This window comes from Giraffa tippelskirchi, chromosome 2 (genome assembly GCF_054371585.1).
Source record: "Giraffa tippelskirchi isolate mGirTip1 chromosome 2, T2T-mGirTip1v1.2.pri, whole genome shotgun sequence".
Lineage (NCBI taxonomy): Eukaryota > Metazoa > Chordata > Mammalia > Artiodactyla > Giraffidae > Giraffa > Giraffa tippelskirchi.
In genome coordinates, this window is record NC_137276.1 from 35,122,245 (window position 1) to 35,147,585 (window position 25,341).

Consider the following 25,341-nt stretch of genomic DNA (forward strand, 5'->3'; position numbering starts at 1 on the left):
AATTTTGGGGCTTCTCTTGTGGCTCAGATGGTAAAGAATCTGCCTGCAATGCAGGAGAGTGGGGTTCAATCCCTCAGTCAGGAAGATCTCCTGGAAGGAAATGGCAACCCACTCCAGTATTCTTGCCTGGAGAATTCCATGGACAGAGGAGCCTAGCATGCTACAGTCCACGGGGTTGCAAAGAGTCGGGCATGACTGAGCAACTAACACACACACACAGTTATCTGTAATACTTGTTAAACTGTCGTAGTCGAAGATGTGTTGGTCCTTGGGTTAAATCAATACAGTGTGTCTGGCAAGCAAGAAAGTGAAGGTTATTGTCAGGTGCTAATTCATTGTTGTACAGGTGCATGCCACTCCTTCTTTCTCTGGTTGCTTGGTTTGAGAGACACAACTTTAATCTGAATCTGAGTGCTCCTGTCTACTTGTGGACCACAGGATGTGCCCTAGGGCTCAGCCTTCTCTGCCCCTTTCTCCATGATCTCTTCAGATCCTGGGCAAAACCCTAGCTTGAACCTACCTTTTACCTTTGGTGAACCTACCTTTTACCCTGGGTGTCACCACTAGATTGGGAGTTTCCCTGGTAGCTCAGCTGGTAAAGAATCCACCTGCAATGCAGGAGACCTGGGTTCAGTCCCTGGGTTGGGAAGATCCCCTGGAAAAGGACATGGCAACCCGCTTCAGTATTCTTGCTTGGAGAATCCCGATAGACAGAGGAGCCTGGTGGGCTACAGTCCATGGGGTCACAAAGAGTCAGACATGACTGAGCAACTAAGCACAGCACAGCACAGCAATAGATCGTATTCTTCAGTGTCTTACTCATGTTTCCCACTCGACCATCCAAAGCCAAAAAATATTAGTTTCATAGCAGAGAGCACAGCACAAACAATAAGGAAAATAAAGAGAACCAGACCAACAAATACCAGATTTGCCTTAGAAGGCAGAGCACTGGGGATCTTGGAAAGAGTAATTTTGCAGGAATCATTTCATACTAGCCAAAATGGTAGTGGCTCTAACAACCACTCCCATTGGGAGTCAGGGCCTCCCTCATGTTCCTACAAACCTGCTAAGTGACCTGGGTAAGTCACGTCCCTCTCTGGGACTCTGTTTCATCAGGGAGTCAAGGTTGGGCTAGTTCAGTAGTTCTGTCTTCAGTGATACACCAAAATCCAGCTAGAGAACTCGTTGATAAGGCACATTCCATGCTTCCCACCTGCCAGAAACCCTGATTTGGACCATAAGAAGACTGAGCACAAAAGAATTGATGTTTTTGAACTGTGGTGTTGAAGAAGACTTTAGGGTCCCTTTGACTGCAAGAAGATCAAACAAACCAATCCTAAAGGAAATCATTTTACACTGTATGTTTATCTGTAACTCTCTGGCACCCTTCTTGGGGCAGAAATCTTAAAACACCAGTCTGTATACATATACCCTTCTCATAGCAAAATTTATTAAATAATTCTTTATTCTTTTCTCCTTTACATTACCAACAGTAGCCCAGTGTTAAGCATTTTAGAAAACCTGAAGAAGTTAAAAAAAAGAAATCTTGGTTTATGCACACATGTATAAAAATATTCAGATAAGCAAATATTTGCTCATTACATCACCCAGCTTTCAAGAGTGCCAAAAATAAATAAATAAAACATTTGCATATCAAAAGAGAGGGCTCGGTGGTTTTGTTAAAATTCATTTTAACAATTTTAGCTAACTAACATGTGCTGATGAAATTCAAGTTAAAGGTATAGCCACTTAACATTACAAAAAACACTGTGTGGCTAGTAAGGAGTATTCCTTAAACAGAATCTGCTTTGTGCTTCAAACACAGCTAGGTTTACAGTTTCAACAGGAAGCAGCAATAAAGATGCAGAAAATGCCCAACTTTTCTAACAACTGCTCTATCATAGAAAGGAAATTTAAATGAAAAGAAAAAAGTATCACCATCTCTTCATAAAGGATATCAAAGTCAGAATGGTAGGCTTATGAAGTGCTTGGATTAAAAAATAATAACAATAAAGATCCCTGGTTCATTGCCTTTGATTTTTTAAAAATCCAAAAAACATAAAATATTCGCTTGTTGGTGTAACAGATTTGACCTACAAGCAATAACCTGAACTATCTTTTCTTCATCAAGTACTTTAACAGTGCAAAATGTTGGTGGTCTCAGCATTCAGTGCTCGGAAATGCAAAGCAGGCAAAAAAACAAAAACAAAAACAAAACAATGATTCACTGCTATGCTAGAGTCTTAATGGTAGACAGGCACTTTCTGATGTGAGGTGAAATAAGCAATTCAAAGTGTCCATTAGCTAAAGCAAGATACAGTATTGAATCTTTTGACACAAAAACAGAATAATCACATTGCTACTTGGAACAGTATTCAACGTGGACGAGTAGGTCTCGGTGTTCGGTGGCTGGATATTGGATATTGCACTTAGGACATTCCACCAGGCTTTCATTTAACGCAGCAGTGGGACTTTTTGGTGAGGCAACTTTTCCTCTGTTTTCAGTCTCCTTTTGGAAAGTGACTAATGGCTCTGTGAAGGCAAACTCACGAATCTGCTTCTGAAAAATAAGTGTCAAATGAACATGGTTTGTATAGATGGCCTGCCATTCAGCAGTTGTAATTGCTCCATAGATACTCCAGTTGCTTCAGCCCTCTAGCTAGATTTTCTTCTGAATCTCTCTGGTCACTGGTATTACACTGGTAACTTATGAGGTGGTTACGCATGCATGCTAAGTCGCTTCAGTCGTGTCTGACTCTTTGTGACGCTATGGACTGCAGCCTACCAGGATTCTCTGTCCATGGGTTCTCCAGGCCAAGAATACTGGAGTGGGTTGCCATGCCCTTCTACAGAGGCTCTTCCCTACCCAGAGATCAAACCCATATCTCTTATGTTTCCTGCATTGGGAGGCAGATTCTTTACCACCAGCACCACCTGGGAAGCCCTTATGAGGTTGCTATAAATCACTGAAATTACCCAGGAAGTACTAGGATCAGGCGTTTACATAGCAGGTTTTATTAAAATGCTTACAGTCACATGTAAAGGTGAGCCTATGGGCAATGCTGACATTGCTAGGTTAAAGACGGGCAACTTCCCCAATAAAGAACTGCATGGAATTAAGAGCAGCAAAAAATTTTTGCAGGTCAAACAGGTTACACACAGGAATGACTAAGATACTGTATAATTCATTTGTGATGTCTCATTTTCATGTTTTTTCCCCTGAGAAATTTAGAACAGTCAGTAAAGCTAAAAATGAACATTTTACAGCATACTGTGAAGATGATGAATGGTAGGAAAACAAAGAAAAGTACAGGAAAATTATGGATTCATTTGTATACTCTTCGGCTTCCTGTACTTTGATAAATAGTCATAAATAGAAATGAATTATAAATTTCAATTTTAAATATTATGGTAAAAATCAATGTTATAAACAGAGCCAAAAATTTATTTTCTGTCTTTTATTTCTTGCTTGGAGAATCCCAGGGACGGGGGAGCCTGTTGGGCTGCCGTCTATGGGGTCGCACAGAGTTGAACACAACTGAAGTGACTTAGCAGCATTCATAAAGAAATTGTGAATGATTTTAAAAACTGCTTTTTTTCTCTTTTGAAAACTGAAGAATTCTATTTGTAACATTTCACCCTGTGCAAATATTCTACAATACAAGGATCATATACAAAATATGGGCTAATGGGACAGAACCTAACAGGTTTGGTCCAGAGCTTACTGTGTGGTTCTTTGGCTTCTAATTTGTGTCCAACTCTTTTGCAGCCCCATGGGCTGTAGCCCACTAGGCTCCTCTGTCCATAGGATTTCCCAAGCAAGAATATTAGGGTGGGTTGCCATTTTCCTTCTCCAGCGGATCTTCCCCACCCAGGAATCAAATGATCTCCTGCATTGGCAGGTGGATTCTTTACTACTGAGCCATCAGGGAAGTCCCTCAAAGCTTATTAGTAGAGTGAAAATAGGTAAATCAAAACCATTTCCTCATAGAAGCAATGTTATTAAAAAGGTTAATGTTTTAAAAGGTTATGTGTTCAAGGTAATCCACAGAATGTGCTTAATTCAGTATGCCTACAAGAGTGTATTAACAGTAATAGTCCATTAACCCTAAAAGCAGCAATTTTTTCTTTCTTTTTTTTTTTTAAAGAGAAAAGACAATTTCAGTTCAGGATCTAAAACTGCCCTACCTTGCTCCCTGTGTCCCCCAGGTGAAGCTCTGTTCAGTGCTTCTAGAATCACAGAGCCCAGAGTGGGTGGGGATGATCTCAGGCACTGGTAATGTTATCATTACCAAGAGGCTGGTAATGTTCCTCTGTCTAGTACTTTGAACTGATGCTCAAAGGGCAGATGCTTCAAATGAGGCAAAGGATTTGATTTGATTAATTTAAGAAACAGCTATTCTTAAACTGTATCCTACTATTTTGGGAACCGCTTTGACATATAAATAGAAAGATGGCAGAAAAAGAAAGATGGCAGAAAAAGAAAAATGAAATAAGTTTTTGTCTAACCATTCCAGACTCACCAAGGATTCCAACTGTGTTATTTGATTTCTTGCTTTGCGGAGCTCCTTAAGAATTACATGCAATTGATGTTGCATATTTTGACGGTCAAGTTTTTCATTTTCAAAGTCTAAAGTACATGCCTGCATCTGGAAAAAAGTGCCCAAGACAAGACAGTGACAGCTACTATATACTGTCTAGTTTTCCTGACTGGATGTTTCTTTAGTATCACAAGAAAAAAACATGTTGTGCCATCAGAGCAAGAACTCCTCTGAGCACAGGGAGATGTTGATAAATGAAGAAGCTCTGTCCAAGGAGCAAAGCCAAAGCGTGAGGTCTAAGTGAGTGAGGAGCAGCTTAAGAAGTTGCTGGTTAGAATCTGTCCTCCTCATCCTCCTTTTTGTGGGGAAGGGAAGGAGATGGCTGTTCCCTGGTTTCGAATATACTAAAATTCTCTGGTCTCTGAGAGTAATTGGTCTCTCTTTGAGTTCTACTTGAAGTTATCAAGTAGTTCTATTAGCAACATCCTGTCAGACTACCAGCCATTTAGGGAAGAAGAAATTTTGCTAAGGTAAACATTTACCTGTCAAGAAAATTGCCATGTCACCTTAGAGAATTTGGTTTAGCCTAAAGATAGTAATGGGAATATATGGCTGGCACAAGTAGTCACTTTCAATACTTTTGTTAAAGTTTTTTAAAAAAACATTTTCTAGAACTTACAAATGGTTCTTCATACAACAGTGTAAACATTAGGAAAAATTGCATTTTCTCAAAGGTTAAACTGAATTTAGAAGGAACCCTCACGAGTACCTGTTGTTCCAACAGAGCTACCCTTGTTTGTTCCTCCTGCTGCTTCACCAGAGACATGTGAAGAAACTGGACCTGTAAGATGTAAATAGAACCAACACTGTCCCATCAACTTTTTATAGCTTGATCTTGACCCAGGATGAGTGAAAGGCTCGCAAATGTCACATCTCTAACCAGGGCAACACCTGCTCTTCTGGGCGAGTCCTTCCAGCTGTGGTTAGACAGCTATCTATGTAAGCAGCTGAGCAGTACCGCCCGGACCAAGTTCCCTGAGGCACAGACTGAATGTAGACAAAAAGCGCTAAGTTGCAGTGGACAAGCAGGTCCTAACATCCACTGATATTTCTGAGTAGGATAAGAAAGCTGGCAGAGCTTGGCCTCCTCAGCCACGGAGTTGGAGCAAAATTTTCAATCCTTTCTGCTTAATCTTTTGTAAATATCACTGCTCACGCCTCTAGGCAGAAGTGAGCATGGTAAAGACTGAGAAGGCAAATGTTATAGACCATTTTTCCCCTTTCTCTCAAATTTTGGAGGATTTTAGAAATCACTATTCTAAGAGTAGCAGTAACTAACATTTATCTAGCCCTTTAATTTACAAAGCACTTTCACCTTCTCTAAGCTGACCTTCACAAAAGTCCTATGAGGTGAGAAGAGGTTATAAGATTTATTATTATTAATTTGACACACAAATAACCTGTCAGTCAGAGAAGTTAGCTGATTTTCCTCAGGCCACACATCCTCAATGAGAGACCTGGGATGGACCCCAAATTATGTGTTTTCCATTATTTCATGCTGCCGGGAAAAACTTAATAAGTTTCTGTTGAAATAGTACTCAATTCTAATAAATCTAATGTGATAATGCCAGCATTACTGAGACAGACATTCCAGATCTGGCTATGAGCATAGTGACAACATGGTAGGTATACAGTGAATTCACTTGAGAACAGTTCACAGTGCCAGCCTAGGAATCAACCTGGATCCCCCTCTTTCGGCTTCCCACACATGCCTACCTCCTCCTCACTCCCCACTTTCAGCTTCTCACACATGCCTACCTCCTCCTCACTCAGAACCTTTGTTTCTATGATCCCTTCACCAGGAGGGAATTCCCAGCCACTCACCTTGCTGGTGCCTTCTTGCCATCAGCTTTGTCCAAATACTATCTCCTCAGTGAGGCCTTCACTGGCCTCAATTTCTCTCAATCATACTACCCTGTTTTATTTAGGTACTTGCTTATGGTCTGTCTCTCTTCTTAGCATGAACTCCTATGAGGGGGTAGGAACTTGTGTTGTTCCATGCTGGTTCCTGAGTAGTTAAAATAGCCCCTGACACTTAGTAGGTACCATGAAAATTCTGGATTATGAACCATGGAAAACCATGCTGGTTAGACTCACCTGAGATAACAGCTCTTCAGATCTCTTTTTCTCGTCTTCAAGTTTTTCTCTGGCAAGATCATTCTCTTCCTTGAGCCTCTGTATTTTCTCTGTTTTATGCCTGTCATCTTCCAGATGTTGTACATCTGCCTTTCTTTGTGAACACAACAGTTGATTTAAATCTTGCACTTCTTTTTGGGTTTCTTCATATTTTCTTCGAAATTCACTCAGTTCAAAATTCAGCTGAGTTATGGTTTGCCGTTCTACCTCAAGATCTTTTTTTGCATTTGCCAAGAGATGGTTGTAAAATTTTTGCTTTTCTTCTTGAAGATAATCTGTGACAAACACATCATAGCACAACTCACTTTACAAAATCGGTAATTTTCCTGAAGAAATAAATGTAAATATGTTTCTGTAAGCATGATCGCATTATTTCCTCATCTTTAAAAATGAAGACTCAAGAGACAGGGATCAAGGTTGATGTTTGACAGAACAAGAAACAGAAGTTCAGGTATACTACCTGAAGTTACAAAATGAATAGAAACAGTAACATAATTATTCTGGGGGCGGGGATGTCACTAATGTCTAAAGAAAACAAATCAACAAATAGAGACATTAACCCATATACCACTTTGATGAAACAGAGAGAGAAAGTAAGAGAGAGAAAATAAGAGAGGGAAAGAGAAAAGAAAAATCATATTACCAAAGGAAAAAGCTAGACTTCACCCATAATTAAAAATCTACTTTTACGCGTAGCAAATTTATAAAGGCAATACAGTAGTAACTTTGTCCCCTGAGGGATAAACAGCTTTGAATTATCTCTAGAGACATTCCTTTCATACTGTTTTAGCATTAGCTTCATTTTAAATATTCAAATGTGAAGCTCTGATATTATGAGCCTTCTCTTTCTATAATTCAAGGCTCCAGTGCCAGTGGGGCTGTCAGTCATTTAAATGAGTGCCTTGCACAGAGGTTTTTCTTTTCCTGGCTCATCACCTGGAACTGCTGAATCTATTTGTAAAATGAGAATAATGATCCTTTCTGCCCCTGCTCTTAGGCTCTTGTGCAACTCAATGGAGATCAGTATCAGAGAAGCTGCAAAACCTTTGGCAAACAGACAGCATCACTGATAAGAACTTCACCTCAGTTCTAGGGTGAGATTCAAATGATTGAAGGATCATGTATAAAAATGTAATCTTTTTCCTAGAGTTGATATGAATAACTGCTCAAGGGAAGTGGAATAACAAGATAGTCACTGACAAGGCTAGCACCAGGGGAAATGAAGCTGGAGCAGGACTTTGAAGGAGGGAAAGGACTTGCAAGGTGGAAAAAACCTAATGTGCCTGCAGAGATGCAAGATCCCTTTACCTTGTGCCTCTGGCCCTCTGGTATCAGAAAACAATGGGAGATGAATTCAGAAGATTGGCTAAAATGGGATTTCTCACTTCAGGGCTAGCAGACCTGCTCTTGTTTTACTTTATAACACAGATCTATAAGAATCTAAATTTGATACATCTCTTTTTGGAAAATGTCAGACAGGCCAATCCAGAAGAACATTTTTATACCAGTACCTTCTGATTCAGTCTTTTTTGTCTGTTGCGGGAGTGTCTGAGGGGCTGTTTCTAGTTTCTGTTCCAACTCAAAGATCTTTGCTAGAAGTCCTTTCACGTAGACCTCTCGCTGCTGATCATACACAAGCCACTGCTGATTTTTCTCCAGAGCCTCAAAGTGAAAATGAAAGCAAATCAATAATCAAAACCCAAACCCTTCAAATGGACAAGGGACCACATGGGACGCAGTCTTTCCCAGCAAGTAAATACTCGATGGCTCATATCACAGAATGATTCCAGGCATCACTGTAAAGCTTCCCACACAGAGACATGTTCAAAGGTCACACACCTTCAGCATTCCAAATAACATAGCCAAGTCATGTCCACACAGGGTTACGTTCATTTGTCCACTGTCTCCTATACAGTTTGCCTCATGTCAGTGTCCACATCATTCTCTGTTAATAGGATGTCTTTGTGGCAGAGGTGGAGATGCAGTGCTCAGTACTCTTTAAGAGGTATTTCCACTCACCGGAGGGCTCTGCCTGGGGGCTCTCCAAGGGGTGGACAGAGGCTCTGTCAGGCGTGCATCCCACTCTGACAGTGCCACCCCCCCACCCCACCTCAATCCTGGGCCTTCCTCTTCCTTTCAAAGATTGGCTCCCCAATAAACTGCACTGCTAACTACTCCATCTCGTGTCTGCCTCCCGGAGAACCAAACTCAAACACCACCCCCTCTCTCTACCACCAGTTTTCATCTTTTAGAGCTCAAAAATCCCGAAATGGGAACTTTCATCTAGTTTGTATAGGGGTTTAGGAACTCAGTTGCTATAAACACATACCTACATATTTTAAAAACTTATTTTACCAACCATCATTAGCTTTTTTCTGTGTTTGCTGTTTTAAATAGATGGTGCGTGCTTAGTCACTCAGTTGAGTCCTACTTTTCACAACCCCATGGACTATAGCCCGTCAGGCTCCTCTGTCCATGGAATTTTCCAGGCAAGAATACTGGAGTGGGTTGCCATTTCCTACTCCAGGGGATCTTCCTCATTCAGGGATCGAATCCATTATCTCCTATGTCTCCTGCATTGCGGGCAGATTCTTTATATTAAGTTCCTTGAAGTGGCAGACCATGTTCTTCCAAAAGGATTCCCAGCTTTTGCATACAGTGTATAGTCGAGAAATTATTTGAATGATGGATAATATTAATAAAATAAGCAGTATCTATTTAAGTTAGCTGGTAACAGAGAAAGTGGTTTACTTTACCACTACTGCTCATGTTAATTTTTCATTTCAGTTACATCTTTCCTATAAGAACCTAGCTATGCTTTACCAGCCACCTAGCATAAGTTGGAAAATTTTATAAACTCTCATCTACATTTTCTGTGGCTCATTCCACCTGATCTGTGGCAAGATATTAGCAAATATTCACAGAAGAAGCTACGTTAACTTTAGTGGATAAATCAAGGTAGCATATATGGACGGGCGTGTATAGGTTTATGAAAGGTTTTAATATTTACTTTTTTTATTTATTTTTGGGTGCCCTGGGTCATCTGGAGAAGGCAATGGCACCCCACTCCATTACTCTTGCCTGGAAAATCCCATGGACGGAGGAGCCTGGTAGGCTACAGTCCATGGGGTCGCTAAGAGTCGGACACAACTGAGCGACTTCACTTTCACTTTTCCCTTTCATGCACTGGAGAAGGAAATGGCAACCCACTCCAGTATTCTTGCCTGGAGAATCCCAGGGACAGCGGAGCCTGGTGGGCTGCCGTCTCTGGGGTCGCACAGAGTCGGACACGACTGAAGTGACTTAGCAGCAGCAGCACTGGGTCATCATTGTTGTGCATGGGCTTTCTCTACTTGCAGAGAGTGTGGGCTTCTCACTGCAGTGGCATCTTTTGTTGCGGAGCATGGGCTCTACACTCTCGCAATAGTAGTTGAGGTTCATGGGCTTAGACACCCAGTAGCATGTGGTATCTTCCCGGACTAGGGATCAAACCCATGTCCCTTGCATTGCAAGGTGGATTCTTAACCCCTGGGCCACCAGGGAAGCCCAAAGATTTATGAAATTTTTTAGTGAAAAATGCTATTGATATTTTGATTGTTAACTGGGACAAATTCATATATACTCTGATTCTAACTCTCATTGGTCTTAACCATTGGATCTTTGGAAATTCAGTCAAAGGCAAAGCCAAAGGAGCCTGCCAGGGCTGTACACAACTGTATAAACACCTGCCTTTCACCCATACCCCCTGTTTTGCCAGTAGCAGCAGGACAGAAATTCAAGTTGAAAGCTAGCAAAGAAGATTCACCTGTGAGTAGCAGAGGGCAAACAAAGTCTTGAAATGCTTATACTTTAGCACCAAAATGCAATGAGATTACAACTCTTCTCTCCTTTCCAATCTAGGTCTTCCATCCAAGAGCATGGAAAGTGACAGTGAAAGTCACTCAGTCGTGTCTGACTCTTTTCGACCCCAGGGACTATATAGTCCATGGAATTCTCCAGGCCAGAATACTGGAGTGGGTAGCCTTTCCCTTCTGCAGGGGATCTTCCCAATCCAGGGACCGAACTCAGGTCTCCCGCCTTGCGGGCGGATTCTTTACCAGCTGAGCCACAAGGGAAGCCCAAGAATATTGGAGTGGGTAGCCTATCCCTTCTCCAGAGGATCTTCCCGACCTAGCAATCAAACAGGGGTCTCCTGCATTGCAGGTGGATTCTTTACCAACTGAGCTATCAGGGACTGCCCCCTTTTTGTTCTATGTTTCTGGGAGGCTGAGGAAGTAAGTCTCAATGACTACTTGTGTAAAGAGAACATGCACAGCTAAATCTAATGTCACAGGCATAAAATGTTAAGGGCCCCAGAAGGAGATACACACAGTGATGCTAAAACCCCTTCAGCAACGGCCAAGCTCAGTGGTACTGAGCCCTCTGCCCGTGCCACTTGTGCTAAGACTTGCCTAACATGAAAGTGTGAGTCACTCTGTCATGTCCGACTCTGCGACCCCGTGGACTGTAACCCACCAGGCTCCTCCGTCCATGAGATTCTCCAGGCAAGAATACTGGAGTGAGTTGCCATTTCCTTCTCCAGGGGATCTTCCCAACCCAGGGATCGAACCCAGGTCTCCCACATTGCAGGTGGATTCTTTACCATCTGAGCCACCAGGGAAGCCCAAGACTTATCTACCCCCACAGAAATACCTGCTTGAGCAGTGGTTCACCGTTGGATCTTGGTAATTTAGGGATTTATAAATCCTCACTTGGAGGCTGATTTCCTCATCAAGAACAGTGAGACAAGACACAGGCCATGACCAATAGCTTTAGGTCAATTAATATAATGATCACTTAATATTTTGAGGCAAAATAGCTACAGCTAGTAAGTTCAGCTCAACCTCTTCCTCGATCCCCCGAAGTGCTAGGTTGTTTTAATTATATTAATAACAGAATATTTTAAAGCTTCAGGATGACACTTGCTGAAACTGAAGCTAGGTTCCCTTAGGCTGACATTAAAATTGTCCACAATCTGCCACTTCCCATCTCTTCAAATCACAGCCTGGCCTTTCCTCTCCTCCACTGCTTCCTTGTTGTCTACACAATAATGTACATCCTCTGTGCCTCTTCCTTTTGTGCAGAGTGCTCTACAATCCCTTCCTATGTTAGCTGCCCACTTAAATGCCACATTACATCAAGTTCCAGTGAGTCCAGGCTTATTATTCAAGGCTCCTCACCATAACTCTCCTCATCAAGCTTCCCCTTATTTGTAAGCAACTAGTGATTTTTGTGTCCATTCAGTCTACTTGGGATCTTATACTCATGAACTCTTGATTGCTTCCTGATGATATTTCTTATCTTCACTATACCCTGAGCCCTCTGGACAGCTGGGCACAGGCTTGTTTAGATATTTTATTTCACAGTTCCTTATTTGTGTTTCTGTACCTAGAAGCTGCCTGATAAATGTTTGTGAATGACGTTGACAACATGGGGTGGAGAAAATGCCTGCAAGAACCAGAAAGCCTTGTAGACCTAGACCAGAGTTTAAGAGTGTTCAGAGAAGGGAGGAGAGGGCAGGAAGGAATCTAGCAGTTCCTTACACACAGTAGAACAATACATTTAGTGATTCAAAAAGAATAAAACACTTTAAAAAATCTATTACTCATTAACTAAGTAATGCATGAAAATGTAATCAAGACATTTTGTCATAGAACTATCATAACTATTTCTGTAGTCTTACAAGTGTATAATATGTATCCTTTGTGTCATAATTCATCCTTGACCTGGGGGAATTAATTATTATCAATGATTAAAGTGTGGCAGCCAGGAGGTATGACTTTTTATCCTTGAGGGCTGCCAGAAAAGAGATGGCACAAACATAAAGTTCTTAACTAAAAGTTGCTGGGTGTAACTCAACTCAAGTAAAATATACGTGTGTGTGTGTGTGTGTGTTAGTTGCTCAGTCGTGTCCAACTCTTTGCGATGCCATGGACTGTATGTAGCCTGACAAGCTCCTCTGTCCATGGAATTCTCCAGGCAAGAATACTGGAGTGGGTAGCTGTTCCCTTCTCCAGGAGATCTTCCCAACCCAAGGATAGAACCAGGTCTCCCACACTGCAGATTCTTTACCATCTGATCCACCAGGGAAGCCTGATTTTAGTATATGTGCTGCCAAAGCAAGGATGAGACATTATTCTAAAGGGCCACATGATGGCGATATTACCTCAATAAAGTAATAAACATTTCTTTACTTCTGATTGGAGAAGGCAATGGCACCCCACTCCAGTACTCTTGCCTGGGAAACCCCATGGATCTCACTGACTCTGTATCTACTCTTTCATTTCTTTATAGAATCAACAAAAAGTAGATTTGATAGCTGTCAGTGGATGTTGACATTATGAGTTTTGCATCTTTAGAGTCCTCCTCACGTTAGTTATCTCTTCCAGCTTTGTGTCTCTACACATGTTAGACATGCATTTATCATGTTCACCCAAGTTATCAATAAAAATACAGAAGTAGGTAAAGTGAAGCTGTGGGGAATGCCATGAAAGCTCTTCCTCCTGCTTTGGCAGGGATCCATTAAATATTTCCTTGGGCAAAAACTCTAACAGAGATTGAAATGCTAGCCTATATTGAAGGAAGAAAAAATGTGCATCAATTGACAAAACTGGAACACGGATGGTAGATTACACAGAAGTATTATGTCCATGTTAAATTTATTAAAGGTGATATCTGTACGGAGGTCATGTAAGGGCATCCTCATTCTTAGGAATATACATTGGAGTATACAGGCTGAAAAGGCTGTAGATATATGCAACTATTTTATGGTTCAGAAAAAATATTATGTCTGTGTGTGAATGTGTATGTGTATGTGTGTGGAGAGGGGTGGGGACTGAAAGAAAGTATAAAATGGGATAAAATGCTAACGAGTTCAATTTTGGTAAAGACTATGTGGACTTCTGTGTACTATTTTCCATTCTTATAACTTTTTGTACATTCGATCTTTTTCCAAATTAAAAATAATTATAATTTATCTTCAGTAATTCTGTTTAAAAGTCAGATTTTTTTTTTTTTTTTTTGCTGCACCATGTGGCTTTATGGATCATAGTTCCCCGACAATGGATCAAAACCATACCCCCTGCAGTAGAAGCCTAGAGTCCTAACCACTGGACCACCAGGGAATTCCCTAAAAATCAGATTTTTTAAATCAAGAGCAAGAAACGTCTATTAAAACTGACATTTAGCTGTTTGGTTTTAAAGTTACTGACACTGGATAACGATTATAGCATTGAAAGTGAAAGGTGCTCAGTCGTGTCCGAATCTTTGTGACCCCATGGACTGTCCATGGAATTCTCCAAGTCAGAATACTGGAGTGGTTAGCCTTTCCCTTCTCCAGGGGATCTTCCCAACCCAGGGATCGAACCCCAGTCTCCCGCATTGCAGGCAGATTCTTTACCAGCTGAGCCACAAGGGAAGCCCAGGAACACTGGAGTGGTTAGCCTATCCCTTCTCCAGGGGATCTTCCCAACCCAGGAATCAAACCAGGGTCTCCTGTGTTGCAGGTGGATTCTTTACCAACTGAGCTATCAGGAATGCGATTACAGCATTAACTCCATGTAGTTATTTCAAAATATGAGCCAGACCTAAATGATAGTTGAGGAATGATACAGCTTGGCCCTAAGAAAAGTAAAATAGATTTTTAGGACTTATTTTAGCTTAACCAACACTGATTCTTAAAACAGGTGGGCAAACTTCTACAGGAAGTTTTGTGGGAGCTCTGCAGAGGGTATAGGATTAGAATGGCTGAGTCCTCCAAAGCCCAATAAAGTGACGGTGTAGACTCTGAGGAGTGAGATTTCTTTTTCCCAGCTCCTAGTCTTTAACTATAATTCTCCCCCTGGTCTGAAAGATCTGCTGAGATCCCAAAGGGATAACCAGAGCTTGGCCACCGCTCACTCCTCAAATGTAAGTTAATGGTTCTCACAGAGTGGTCCTCAGACCACCAACAGTGCAGCAGCACCTGAAGCTATTGGAAATGGAGACTCTCAGGTTCTACCCCAGACTAATCATCATTACATAAAAAAAACTTTAGTTGATATTTGAAGTAGTTAGCACTGAGAAGCCTAAAAATTATACATGGGTTTAAGAAAACAGCATCTATTTTCAGGCACTTTGCTAAGAGACACTATAAAATTCAAGAAACTTCACCAGATTTCATCTAGTCATTCTTTCCAATTGTCTAAATGCTGGGGATAATACATGACATACAAAAAACTTATTTTGATAGTTCTTTAAGAATTGTGTTTCTTCTTTATTTTAGCTACCTCTAGGTAAATTAGCTACCTCTAGGTAAATTTTGAACTGTGGTGTTGGAGAAGACTCTTGAGAGTCCCTTGGACTGCAAAGAGATCCAACCAGTCCATCCTAAAGGAGATCAGTCCTGGGTGTTCATTGGAAGGACTGATGTTGAAGCTGAAACTCCAATACTTTGGCCACCTCATGCGAAGAGTTGACTCACTGGAAAAGACTCTAATGCTGGGAAGGATTGGGGGCAGGAGGGGAAGGGGATGACAGAGGATGAGATGGTTGGATGGCATCACTGACTCGATGGACATGGGTTTCAGTAAACTCCTGGAGTTGGTGATGGACAGGGAGGCCTGGCGTGCTGCGATTCATGGGGTCGCAAAGAGTCGGACATGACTGAGCGACTGAACTGAACTGAACTGAGGTAAATTACTTTGAAAAGGGTACTCTAGAATCCAGTCACACAGACACTAACGAATTTAAATTCTTTTCTTGAAAATCAAATAGGCCTCAAGGTATGCCTGCTACATGAGATAAAATAGGACTCTTAAGAGCATACTTAGATCAGGGTAGACATGCCAGTAATATTTCTGGAATCACAGTATCTACCTATTGACCCAATAATTAAATCAAGAATTTCATACTTTGCATATCTAATCTTAAAATTTGAAAAAATACACTGTGACTACTAGTCCTATGTCCCCAATTTATTTAATTTTCAATGCAACTCACCAATCCATTTAAAATATAAGTTTGGAATAATACAGCTAACCCCATATCTAATTCTAGGAAAAAGAAATAGTGAATACACAAAGAATGTATTTCCTTTTCAAACTAGGAAAGCAAATCCTGTTTCCAAGGGAATAATTTTAAACTAAAGAGGACATCTAGCACTGGTAAACAAAAAGAAAAAACAATACATATTAAATTACATTATTATAATAAAATAGTTGAGCAAATTAGATTTAAGTGAAAATGGGATATTGTTGAGTTATTTGGTAGAAATGGATGATTTCCAAGGCTTTCTAGCCTGAAGAGACCATACTTGGAGGATCTGGCCCTCTTGAATGCCAGGAAAGAGACTTAAACATGGTAACCCAGAGAGATGATCTCAAACCATTCATTTCTTCATCTCCTCAAAAGATTTTTTTCAAGCTACAGCATTACTGTTGTCAATTTCCATGAAATTTAATAATAAAGGAATTAGTCCTCTTTAGCCATAACTTAATAAAATACAAACGAACTTACATCTTTCAGCTGTACTTCCATTTCATGAATATTATTCATTGATGAATTGAAGCAACTTGTAGCCACAGTCTGTAAGTAAATCAATATTAGTTAACATGATAATTTAAGAACATAAGTTTCTTCATTATACTTACCTTCATAATAAGACAGTATATTTCACATATATCCCAAAATCCAGAACTCGTACATTCCAGGTGATGAGTAGCAGTGCAGAATTAAGATGTCCTGGAGGCCTCCTAAGCAGATTGGACACCCTGAGATTTCATATCTAATTTGACCTCTGAGGTCATCTGGACCCCAGAATCACCAGACTAGCCCTCAGTGGATATAAACAGCCCACTGGTTTTCACCAGGAAACAAAACCAAGCAACTGGCCTATTTAAATGAAATCTGGAAAATATTAAATTGTCAAATGAAAGATAAATTTTGTTTTCTAGAATTGTATTTATATTCAACATTAGCAATAGCATTAATTAGTATTCATTCATATAGAACTCAAAATATAGTCTCCTCTTTTTTCTTCATTTTTTCAGAGGCAATAAAAGAGGGGAAGTAGATGGTAAGTTGGTGGCTCAGATGGTCAAGAATCTACCTGCAGGAGATCCAGGTTTGATCCCTGAGTTGGGAAGATCCCCTCAAAGTATTCTTGCCTGGAGAATTCCATGAACAGAGGAGTCTGGCGGGCTACAGTCCATGGGGTCGCAAAGAGTTGGACACGACTGAGTGACAATAACTTTCATTTTCCAGGTGGTAAGGTACCAAAGCTAGCCAACAAAGCTCATAAAAAGCTGCATTTCAGTCTTTTAATGGCTCTGAGGAAAGAGACTTGTGTGAAGGATGGCAAGAAAGCTCAAAATATATATATTTTTTCTCTAGAGGTGCTCTTTCCTCCTCTAAATTTAGTCCTTCAGGTGGAAACCATGTCAGAGATAGTTCATCACATTTCTTTCCTTTTACCCTGGGCACAGTGCAAACCACATTTCCCAGCCTTCCCTGTGGTGAGTGTGGTCATGAGACTGAATTCTGTCCAATGGAATGTAAGCAGAAATGAGATATGTCAATCCTAGGCCTAGACCCCACAGGTTACCCCAAGTCTTCACATGCTCTCTAGCCCAGAGCTATGTATAAAGGATCTGGTGGAGGACTGTAGTCTGAGAGATGGGGGAGCCACTAGAAGGAAGGAACCTGGATCTCTGAATGATTCTGTGGAGCAAAGCCTCCTCCACTCCAACCTAAAATAAGCTGTGACATGAACGGAAAAATAATCACTGGGTGTAGAAGATTCTGAGATTTGGAGGTTGGGTGTCAGGTGATTAGATATGCTAACTAATACAGAAATTAACAGTGAGTCAGTCAGTCAGTTCAGTCGCTCAGTCATGTCCGACTCTTTGCAACCCCATGAACCGCAGCATGCCAGGCCTCCCTGTCCATCACTAACTCCCAGAGTCCACCCAAACCCATGTCCATTGAGTTGGTGATGCCATCCAACCATCTCATCCTCTGTTGTCACCTTCTCCTGCCCTCAATCTTTCCCAGAATCAGGGTCTATCCCACAGTGACTATATGAATACATTTTTTAAATTATCATTTCTACTAAGATTTATATTTCCATCTTCAAAAGCAGAGAAACTAATTCTTGAGGTTTAAGTAAAAGTGAAAGTGAAGTTGCTCAGTCGTGTCCAACTCTTTGCTATCCTATGGACTGTAGCCCTCCAGGCTTCTCCGTCCATGGGATTTTCCAGGCAATACTGAAGTGGGTTGCCATTTCCTCCTCTAGGGGATCTTCCTGACACAGGGCTCAAGCCCACATCTTTTGCATTGGCAGGCAAATTCTCTTAGAGTAGGAAGCCCCACTCTAAAGGGGAGATAAAGTACAAAGACCCTTAACATCACTGAAGCATTTATTTGAAAGCAATAGATTTTCTTCTGTAAGTAAGTAAGTTTTGGTGGCTCAGTGGTGTCCGACTTTTTGCAGTCCTATGGACTGTAGCCCACCAGGCTCCTCTGTCCATGGGATTCTCCAGGCAAGAATCCTGGAGTGGGTTTCCATTCCCTTCTCCAGGGGATCTTCCTGACCCAGGAATCAAACTCAGGTATCCTGCATTGTAGGCAGATTCTTTACCATCTGAGCTACCAGAGAAGTGCCCTTTCTTCTGTAGGTAGTGTTAATACCTGTAGTATTAGTATTATTCACATGTCCAAATTTTCAAGAGAATCAAAGGTCTGATCAATAAGAAACTATTTATTTAGCACTATGGTGGCTCAGATGGTAAAGAGTCTGCCTGCAATGACTTGGGTTTGATCCCTGGGTTGGGAAGATCCCCTGGAGAAGGAAATGGCAACCCATTCCAGTGTTCTTGCCTGGAGAATCCTATGGACAGAGGAGCCTAGCGGGCTCCAGTCCATGGAATCACAAAGAGTCAGACACAACTGACTGACTTCCACTTCACATACCAGGCACTCTGCTAGGTTATTCACGTATATTGTAACGTTTAATCTCCAGTACTCTTATCCTCATTTTACTAATGTGGAAACTGAGACTCAGGAGAGGGGTCTGGTGAATTCTAGCATTTGTTTCTAAGGCTAGAGAGGTTAAGGGATTTCTTTAGACTCACACAGCTAGCAAGTGGAATCTGAACTCAGATCTGCCTACCCATAAATCCCTGCTCTTTCTACTACACTAGTGACTCTAAAACACAAGACGGGAGAAAAGCATACTTGCTATTTTAATTAGGTATCTCAAATATGAAAAATAACCAAAAAATGAAGCCATTGTTCTCACAATACAAACTATAGAAAAAAGGAATTCAACAAAATCTTCCTGGCTATTGATACACAGCACAGTCTGTATTCTGAATACTCCCTTGGGCAAAACAATGAAACGGTATGGTCAGTGGAGGGAGCCATATTACCTATTTTTGCTTATAGAGAGGAACCAGACTATGAAAAAAAAAAGTAAACCTGTTAGTATACTATATTGTTTCACCATTTGACAAGCATGTTTTAACAAACCCATTCTTCATAAGAATTATAGACTATATCAGAAAAGATTAAAAAAAAAATCAGGTTTTAAAGAAATTAGTACCTGTGATAAATGAAGTGTATTGGCTTTGCCTTCAAGTTCAGCAAGTCTTGCAGTTGTAGCAGACAACTGTTTCTTCAACACATCTGTCTCTTCAGACAAGGATTTCAACAATTGTTCTCTTCTTTCAACTTCCTTTGTTTTCTCTTCCAGCTGTTCAAGCAATGCAGTAGTGCTATGCTTGGCTTTCAGCTGGTCTCTGAGTCGCTGTATTTCTTTGTCCTTCTCTGTGAGGCGATAAACATTCTTCTCTCTCTCAGCTTCAAGGACTCGAATTATCTAGATATAAACTAAGAAGAATCTTAGAACAAGGCCAGGTCAAACACAAAAATAAATAGTACATTACAACAAGCATTTAGGAAGTATTTATTATGTATCAAGTCAGCATTATACCAGATAGCAGGACCAAAAAAATGCTCAGAGAGCTCATAAAGAGTTAGACCAATACATTAATGCAGTATGATAAGTGCTCTGGTTAAGATATATATAAAATGAATGGCACATGGACGCAGAAAGGAAAGACCACTTAGAAACTTAAGGAAAAGCTGGCTCTCACCTGAGTATCTGCTAATCATTCCCCTATCATGCCAATTCTAGTCATCTTAATGGCTAAAAGTTGAGTCACACAAAGACATACATGCTCACTGATGAAGCAACAGAATTCAGATATTACAGAATATTATCACTGGATAAAAGTACATTCATAAACTTGTTTTTTGTTAATAAATGATTTGGCATCAAATCTAGAAGGTGATCTTCAAGGGAGTGTTCAACATTTTCAAGGACTGGGAAGATAAAGAAGGCATGTTAGTTAAACTCTTGCTGGTAAAAAGGAGAAAGCACTAATATAGAGATAATAGAAAAAGTAAGTAAAAAGGCTTTACATGCTGACAAAGGGAAAAAAACTTAAAACTAAAAACTCACATTTGAGAGTGGGCAGGAAAAACAGTTGTTCAAATAGAGACGGGCACATAGAGTTGGATGGTTGTGTGAAAATGATGAGAGGATTTTTAGTTGCCTACCAGGTTAAGATAAGACAGTATTATGACACAGTTACCAAAGAAGCCAATACAATTCTAAGATTTCATAGAGTACATCATCCAGATTAGGGGAAATAATAGTACTGTTTCAATCTGTGTTTGTGACTGTGTGCAATCTGGAAGCATTAATTCAAGAGGGACATGAACACCAGAAAAGTGTTCAGAAAAGTGACCAGGATGAGAAAAAGCCAGGAAAGCTGAAGAATATGGGGCTGGCCTATAGATAAGTGAGAGGAAGCAAGATTTCCTTGTATATCTGCATGCATGCATGCTAAGTCACTTCATTCATGTCCGACTCTTTGCAACCCTATGGACTGTAGCCTGTCCAGTTCCTTTGTCCATGGGAGTCTCCAGGCAAGAATACTGGAATATCTTTCCGTGCCCTTCTCCAGGGGATCTTCCCAACCCAGGGATCGAAACCCTGTCTCTTAAATCTCCTGCATTGGCAGGGGGGTTCTTTACCACTGGTGCCATCTGGGAAGCCTTGGACACCTGAAAAGCTGTCAATTGGATAAAAAAAAAAAAAAAGACTTGTTCTGTGTAGCTTTAATGGACATACCTAGAACAAACTGGTAGAAGTTATAGGAAGTTTAATTTCAATTGATTATAAAGGGATTTTGACAGCCATTGCTTGTCAGAAGTAAAGTGAACTGGAAAGAGAGCTCTCAGGAAAGCTACTAGATTCTTTCACCAGATTACAAAATAATCTTTAGGTCTAAGAATTGGTGATAGATCATTTCTCCATGCTTGAATAAGTATTCATCTCAATATGTGTTTAAAAAAATAACAAATCATTTGGTTTTATGATGTGCCTTATAAAGCAAAATTTAAAGAAAACCAATGATATTATTTAGTACAGATCATTTGTTTTCTAACTATGAAAAATAAAAGTACTCTTGCAAAATAAATTGAACTGATTAAATTTTAAATCCTTCCAGTTCTAATATTCCTAACTCCTTTTCAGACTATGTCATAACAAACTGTAAATTAGGGAAATATAGTTTAACAGAACACAAAATGCTGATATCTGTAATAATTTTACCTTAAAAAAAAAACAACCTGAAAACAAAAATTACTTGTAAAGTAGCCAAAATACATGATTAAATGGGTTTTTAAAACTTCATGCTAAAATCTAAATCCCAAAGGTGACATGATTAGATTCGTTGTTCACATTTAGTGATTATATCATATACTTTCTCATCTCCCATAGTAAAGCTTACTACAGTTTAAAAGGTCTTACCTCCGAAAGTTTGTGTCTGTCTTTATCAATCAGCTTTCCTTTTTCACTTGTGATTTCATCCGTCGATGTTTTTAAAGCTGCAACTCCTCCCCTAAATTTTTCTAATGCAGTTTCTGATTTGGAGTTACTAGGCTTTGGTCCCCATTTACGTTTAATTAAATCTTTGGGATTTCTGGAAGACATCTCTGAAAGTGCCTGTAAAAAGAAATCTGAGTTTACAAGGTCAAATCTCAGGTTTGAAAAGATCTAATAATGTATCTGCTAAACAGAAGAACCTTTCTATGTAAATAGAAGTGATACCGTGGGTATGGCTTCTAGCTTGCTAACAACAATATATACATTTTAAATCCGGGTGGTAGATGCATGGAGGTATTCAATATGTCAACCTGTACGTCTGTGCAGGATTCTTATGTGTGTCATACGTCAATAGAAATGTTTCATTAAAAAAAAAATAGAGGGATAACCAATGATTAAGCCGTTAAACGAAACCTGAAAGTAGATCACAAAGACAAACTTTACTCCAGAATAAAAAGCGAATGACAAATAATATAATTCTGAATATCTGGACATTGAAACTTCATTACCTGAAATAATGGTGCGTCCTCTGTTTTAGAAGACAGGCCTACTTCAGTTCTTCTTAACTGTAATGTTCAGAGAGCACAGTGGGCAGAAGTGAGAAGAATTCAGTATGAGGCATTTATAGGAAAAAGAGACCCAATATTCAAAGAATTCAGGAATGGCAGGAATTAAGAACAAGGAAGTAAGGAGAAGCTTTGTTGCTAAGTCATGTCTGACTCTTTTCCGACCCCATGGACTAATAGCCTTCCCAAGCTCCTCTGTGCATGGGATTTCCTAGGCAAGAATACTGGAGTGGGTTGCCATTTCCTTCTCCAGGGGATCTTCCCTACCTAAAGATGAACCCAAGTCTATACTGCTGCTGCTGCTGCTGCTAAGTCGCGTCAGTCGTGTCTGACTCTGTGCGACCCCATAGACGGCAGCCCATCAGGCTCCTCCGTCCCTGGGATTCTCCAGGCAAGAATACTGGAGTGGGTTGCCATTTCCTCCTCCAGTGCATGAAAGTGAAAAGTGAAAGTGAAGTACTCTTCGAGACCTCATGGGCTGCAGCCTACCAGGCTCCTCCGTCCATGGGGTTTCCCAGGCAAGAGTACTGGAGTAGGGTGCCATTGCCTTCTCTGAGTCTATACTGAGCACATAATAAAAGTAGCTTTAATTAGGGAGGTTAAAAAGCAGTTTCTCACCTATGGACCCCAAAATAAAATAATAATAATGTAACTAAGGAAGCCAGAAGAATATGATACTATTCATGCATTCAAAAAATATTGGAGAACCTAATTTACCAGGCAGCATAATAGGTGCTGGGTAAAAACTGGCTGAAAACAAGAATGAAAGAGAGACATGTCCCTTACATAACAGAACGTTCAATCTAGCACAGGAGGCAGGCAATAACAAGGAAACAAATAGAGATCCTCAAATTGTAAAACAAAGGTTATCCAGTAAAAGAAAAATACAGTGATAAATGATACAAGTAAAAGTAAGGGAGATCTACTTAGACCCTGCGGTGGGGAAGGCTTCTCTATGAAACTGATCTTTAGGGTCACCCTGTATGTTATTGTTGTTTAGTCGCTAAGTCCCGTGCCACTCTTTTGCGACCCCATGGACTGTATGTAGCCCACCATGCGTCTCTGTCCATGAAGAATTTCCCAGGCAAGAATATTGGAGTGGGTTGCCATGTCTTTCTCCAGGGGATCTTCCCATCCCAGGCATCGAACCTCGTCTCCTGCATCGGTAGGCGAATTCTTCACCACTAAGCCACCAGAAAAGGTTAGCCCTGGATTTCTGTCCACTCTAAGGTGAAAAATTAAGATACCTAGTAAAGGGCACAAAGCATCTACTAACAGGCCACGTCTTCTACAAGTGGAGGCAAATCTACAAAAACCTTCACATGAGATCTCCCGCGGGAAGAGAGGCAAAGAAAACTGCAAAAACGGGCACCTTTTTTCTCACCTTTGAGGTGAAGATGTTTGCAGAATAGACATGAAAGTGCTTGCTAATCCGCAAAATGCTGTACTAAGAAAGGACTTGGCCAAGTCACTAGAACTCCCTGCGCTTGTCTCAAAGAGGATGGTAATACTCACGGGCAGAGCTGAAAGCGGGGATCCAATCGGCGACGGCCTCCCGGGGACAGGCACAAAGTGAGCGCCAGGGAACGGCGACTGGCTCCAAGGTAGGCAGAGATTGAATCCCAGCCAACGCGATCTCTCACTGATCCCGCCTCCCCCGCGGTCACACCCGGCCTCAAGGCTGCGGGTCCTGGCCTCCTCCGCCACCCTCCGCGGTCGCCTCCCCGCAGCCAGCCAGCACCTGAGGCGAACTGCGGCGCTCGTGTCGGCCCAGTCACACCCTTTGGCGCGGGAGCTGCTTCCGGGAGTTTGAATCCCGCGGCTGCGGGGCGGGGCACGTCACTGCCGGCGGGGGCGAGGCTCTCCGATTGGCTGCGGCCTCCAGGGGCGGGGCCTGGAACCTGAGCGAGACAGGGGTGCGGGATGTAGCTGGGGGGCGGGTGGAGGGGTGGGGCTGAAGTGGAGAGGAAGGTGCCCAGGCCGGGAAGGCATCTCCCGGATCCGCCGACGTTTTCTGGGACTTTGTCAACGCTTTTCTGAGGTCTTAGACCTCAACTCTAGGTTTCTTTGTGAAGAACTGATTTGTGTTTGTCTGCTTTGGGGCTGAAGCAAATTAGAATGCTGAGAGAGATAAATCCAGTGACTGAGAGCTGGGACTAACGAACTCGTTCTGCGTCCTTGAGCTTGATTCGCCCTTCTGAGTACCAGTTTCGCCCTCTATGAAATGGGAGAACTGGATTCCACAAGGGGGCACAGCCTCCCTGTTTTCCTCTTGGGGTGAACCTTCATCCTGCCAGAAATCAGGGTGGAGCCATGTGGAGTGAAGCAGGTGGAAGGATTGATAGGCACGCCCAGTTTGAATGCTGTGATTAGGAGCTCTAGAGGAAGCGAGCTAGGCAGGCGTTTGCTCCAGATTGCTGCCCTCTGGCTTGGCATCTATTGGTTAAATCCGGGTCATGGTTACCTGGACTTTGAGGACTTTCTCTCGCTAAAACAAACAGGCACAGAACGCGTTTGGCAAGGCCTGACATTCTCAGACCAAGCATAAACGCTATACAGAAAAAAGGCTACAGTAGCAAACCATCCTCGGAAAATAGTGTCATACAAGGGTTAAACGCTGGATTAGAAATGAGTTTAGCCTGACTGCCTCTTACTAGCTGTGTGATCTTGAATAAATTATTTAAGCTCTCCGAGCCTCAACTTCCTGATTTATAAAATGATAGTAATATCTACTTCATAGGACAGTTATGTGCATTAAATGAGAAAATCCATGTGAGGTGCATGATGTTTAGTAAATACTCTACTGATGTCAGCCATTATTAAATAAAAAGCAACAAATGAAACTCATTCAGTCGTGTCTGACTCTGCGACTCCATGGACTAGACAGTCCATGGAATTCTCCAGGCCAGAATACTGAAGTGGATAGAGGTTCCCTTCTCCAAGGGATCTTCCCAACCCAGGGATTGAACCCTAGTCTCCTGCATGGCAGGTGGATTCTTTACCGCTGAGATACCTGGGAAGCTCCACCCCACCCCCCCAAAAAAGCAACAAACTCCTATGTTAAATA

At 41.3% G+C, this 25,341-nt stretch overlaps 1 protein-coding gene across 2 annotated transcripts; it reads right to left on the reverse strand.

Moving 5' to 3' along the window:
• Positions 1-1,430: 1,430 nt before the first annotated feature.
• On the reverse strand, positions 1,431-24,062 carry CEP55 (centrosomal protein 55). Of its 2 annotated transcripts, XM_081553893.1 has the most exons (10): positions 23,790-24,062; positions 22,218-22,274; positions 21,634-21,828; positions 19,357-19,632; positions 16,272-16,340; positions 8,249-8,399; positions 6,699-7,012; positions 5,311-5,382; positions 4,524-4,649; positions 1,431-2,560 (listed from the first exon to the last, which is right to left on the reverse strand). In XM_081553893.1, exons 3-10 carry the CDS (start codon positions 21,814-21,816, stop codon positions 2,360-2,362), a joined length of 1,392 nt encoding a protein of 463 aa, XP_081410019.1. In that variant the 5' UTR covers positions 21,817-21,828; positions 22,218-22,274; positions 23,790-24,062; the 3' UTR covers positions 1,431-2,359. The 2 variants fall into 2 exon arrangements, with proteins under 2 accessions (XP_081410019.1, XP_081410007.1); XM_081553881.1 differs by lacking the exon at positions 22,218-22,274.
• Between the last annotated feature and the right edge of the window lie 1,279 nt (positions 24,063-25,341).

Bases quoted from the DNA above. Each gene is read 5' to 3' on its own strand.
- CEP55 (XM_081553881.1), bottom strand. From the start codon at position 21,816: ATGTCTTCCAGAAATCCCAAAGATTTAATTAAACGTAAATGGGGACCA. The intron at 8,400-16,271 runs GTAAGTTCGTTT...TTTCACTTTGAG, and splicing joins TGGAAGTACAGCTGAAAGAT to GCTCTGGAGAAAAATCAGCA. The intron at 5,383-6,698 runs GTGAGTCTAACC...TACATCTTACAG, and splicing joins CTGAAGAGCTGTTATCTCAG to GTCCAGTTTCTTCACATGTC.